Source organism: Rhagoletis pomonella, unplaced genomic scaffold, assembly GCF_013731165.1.
Source record: "Rhagoletis pomonella isolate Grant_MI unplaced genomic scaffold, Rhpom_1.0 Rhpom_scaffold_00008, whole genome shotgun sequence".
In the NCBI taxonomy this organism is placed as follows: domain Eukaryota; kingdom Metazoa; phylum Arthropoda; class Insecta; order Diptera; family Tephritidae; genus Rhagoletis; species Rhagoletis pomonella.
In genome coordinates this window covers 6271151-6273904 of record NW_023458562.1, presented here as the reverse complement: position 1 = coordinate 6273904, position 2754 = coordinate 6271151, and the positions used below count along the sequence as shown (strand labels likewise).

The 2754-nt window shown below is 35.0% G+C and overlaps 1 protein-coding gene across 1 annotated transcript; it reads right to left on the bottom strand.

Annotated features, from left to right (window-relative positions):
* Window positions 1–966: 966 nt before the first annotated feature.
* Window positions 967–2082, bottom strand: LOC118745108 (centromere/kinetochore protein zw10-like). The gene is made up of 3 exons (XM_036478642.1): window positions 1914–2082; window positions 1572–1834; window positions 967–1507 (listed from the first exon to the last, which is right to left on the bottom strand). Exons 1-3 carry the CDS (start codon window positions 1987–1989, stop codon window positions 1295–1297), a joined length of 552 nt encoding a protein of 183 aa, XP_036334535.1. The 5' UTR covers window positions 1990–2082; the 3' UTR covers window positions 967–1294.
* Between the last annotated feature and the right edge of the window lie 672 nt (window positions 2083–2754).

Below are 2754 nucleotides of genomic sequence, written 5' to 3'. Positions count from 1 at the left end.
GTTTCGGAAAAATGGCCTATCGATATAGAGCCACCAGAGTTTGAGGATCTAGAGTACGATGGTCTAGAAAATTTAGCCGGATACATATGCCACCGATTGCGAGACGATATCCCCAGCACCTCACTCAAAGGCGCAGATGATCCCTCCTACACATGGGTAAATCACTTAAGTGAAGGAGGATTATCTGTACCTAGCAGCAGTATGATGGAACATATAAGCAATCTAGAATCAGTATTCAGAGCAATGAACGAAGATGGTTTGCTCATTACAAATGATATTGTAAAAAAACATATTGAGCAAGCTTCTAGTATAAATTGCGACATTAAAATAAAAAAAATATTTTTTAGGGCAAGAATGTTTTTTACGTTAAGAGAACTTAATAAAAAACTAATTGAAAACGCCCGCACAAAAAAAAGAAAATATACAAAAATACTGACCTAGATTTGCTTGTATTGGTCCAGAAAACTGAAACTGTCTGATGTCGCTTCATATTAATGTTCTTTTAATGTACAAGGTATAGTGTCTGACAAAATATCAATAATTTTTAAATCTAACGTTTCTTTAAAATTTTTCCTTTTTATCTTTTGCAGTTCGTAACGAGAACGGTTCTTCAGTTCATCCGCTTAACATAAAGGCCCTTTTCAGGGCCGCAAGTATTAAACAAAGAGATAAAAATTCTACTTATATCTGTGGTCATAAGCAATAGCCGCCTAAGTCGAGTACAGCCTCATGCATGCAATTCGCATACAATTCTTAAGTCGACTTAGACGGTTATTGTTTGCAACAAAACACATATCGCACACCATCTTCTGAAGTGGTACAACTCAAAAATCAGAAAAACATATTTGCATTCATATGGATTGATTTATGCGTAAAAATCTACGAAAATTTGTTTGAGTTGTGCCCCTTTTACAGATGGTGTGCGATATGCATACGACAATAGCACAACTAATAACAATACCAATATACGTACATAAATAAGTTTTTTATTGCAATCTTCCAATTAAACCATTAAAAACATCATTTATAAATAACTTATGAAAAACTTTGTGCTTTTGTATTTTCCCAGATATGATCGCCGATGATAGAATGGATGGATGAGTCGTCGTTCATTATCTGTGCACAATTCTTGCTTGAAGGCATGTAAACATTGCGAATATTACCAAAAAAATAGCGAATGCAACGAAAACTTTTATCAGAAATATTTCAGAAAAACATACCTATTATTTAATAACTATTTCAAAATTTTAGAATAAAAATCTTATACTACCAGAAAAAACGCAGTGTATCTTGTTTAGACAATTTTCGTTAATGCCTTGGCGCGCCGATCGGTATTTTGGAAAAGTGCTCGTATGAGATGCTTAATTTCTTCTGCCTTATAGTTTGCCGTTAAAATACCGGCACCTTCACACCACTGCTCGGCGATTTCTTGCAACGAATAATTCAGTATCATTTTCAATTGCTCAAGTTTCATCCAAGATTTAATATGTATCACTTCATGTTTGTGCTGCAGGAAGTACAAAAAAAAAATAGCATTTGATTCGCATCATTGCATTCCATCAAAAATTTACCTTGAATAAAGTTGGCACCTTCTCCAATATGACACCGATTAGCTCACTCAACTCACTTGCCACTGTTGCCGAAATGTCCTCCATTGCGAGTATACGTCGTATTATTTCATTACAAAAATCATGTATAATATCGCAAAATGTCTTGTTATAAATTGCATCGGGTAACACATTCTGCCAAACATTTTTCAACAAATCTAATTGACGCAAACACTGGTGCAATAATTTCAACGGCGCAGTGCCAACTGTGTGTGCATCGGAAATATCTGCAAGAGAATACAAATATTTTTTATATAAAAGGTTATACAATAGGCACTTGTTTCAAGTATCTATGCACAAAATTACCAAATTCTTTGAGTATGCCCATGATAATCTTTTGCTGATAATTGATTTGTACATTCAAATATTTGCTTCCACTCATATGTAGGGTCTTAACCAATGCTGGGTATGTGGGTATGCCCTTTTCTGAATTCGTGGTCACCCAATGTGCTAAAAATTGGCAATTATTATAGAACAGAGATAATATAAGGTACTGAATTAAGTTTATACTAAACTATTAATCTCTAGCTACTTGCTTGGAACAACGCCATCACAGTATCTTGCAATTGATTAACATCCTTCGATACCTGCAGCGACATTTCACGGAATTCGTCTATACACGCACCCAGCTCTGAGTTGGCTTGGCGCAGTGCGGCATTTGCTTCGCTGCCAATTGTCTGCAGCAAGTGCTCAGACTCACGCACTAATTGCTCACGTTCATCAAGGTACGCGTCGGAAGTTGTATTATTATTATTTAGATTGTATTATTATTATTTAAAATACCTTTGATAATACTTTTCAAAGATTTCATCTTCGACTAACTCGTGGGAGCGTTGATTCTGAAATGGCAAACATTTTTAACACATACATTTGTCCCAACATTATTTTTCATACTTACCCTAAAGACTATATGCACAACACCACTACAATGCTTTCATCTTTAATTAAAGCTAATATATATGTTTAATATCTATAAATTTTCCCATTTTAATGTGTTATGAATAAATTTTTTCGTATTGTTTACGTTTTTCGTGCAAAATGTCTTCTTCTTCTTGCATTCTTATTCGCGTTTTGACATTGCTCTCTCGCAGCTGCACCAGTGTGACGTCACCGAAAAATTACGCTCAAAAATCCTCTCTGATCGGCG

Coding starts and splice junctions, on each gene's coding strand:
- LOC118745108 (XM_036478642.1), bottom strand. CDS start 1,989: ATGAGTGGAAGCAAATATTTGAATGTACAAATCAATTATCAGCAAAAG. Junction 1,835..1,913: donor GGGCATACTCAAAGAATTTG/GTAATTTTGTGC, acceptor ATTCTCTTGCAG/ATATTTCCGATGCACACACA. Junction 1,508..1,571: donor AGGTGCCAACTTTATTCAAG/GTAAATTTTTGA, acceptor TACTTCCTGCAG/CACAAACATGAAGTGATACA.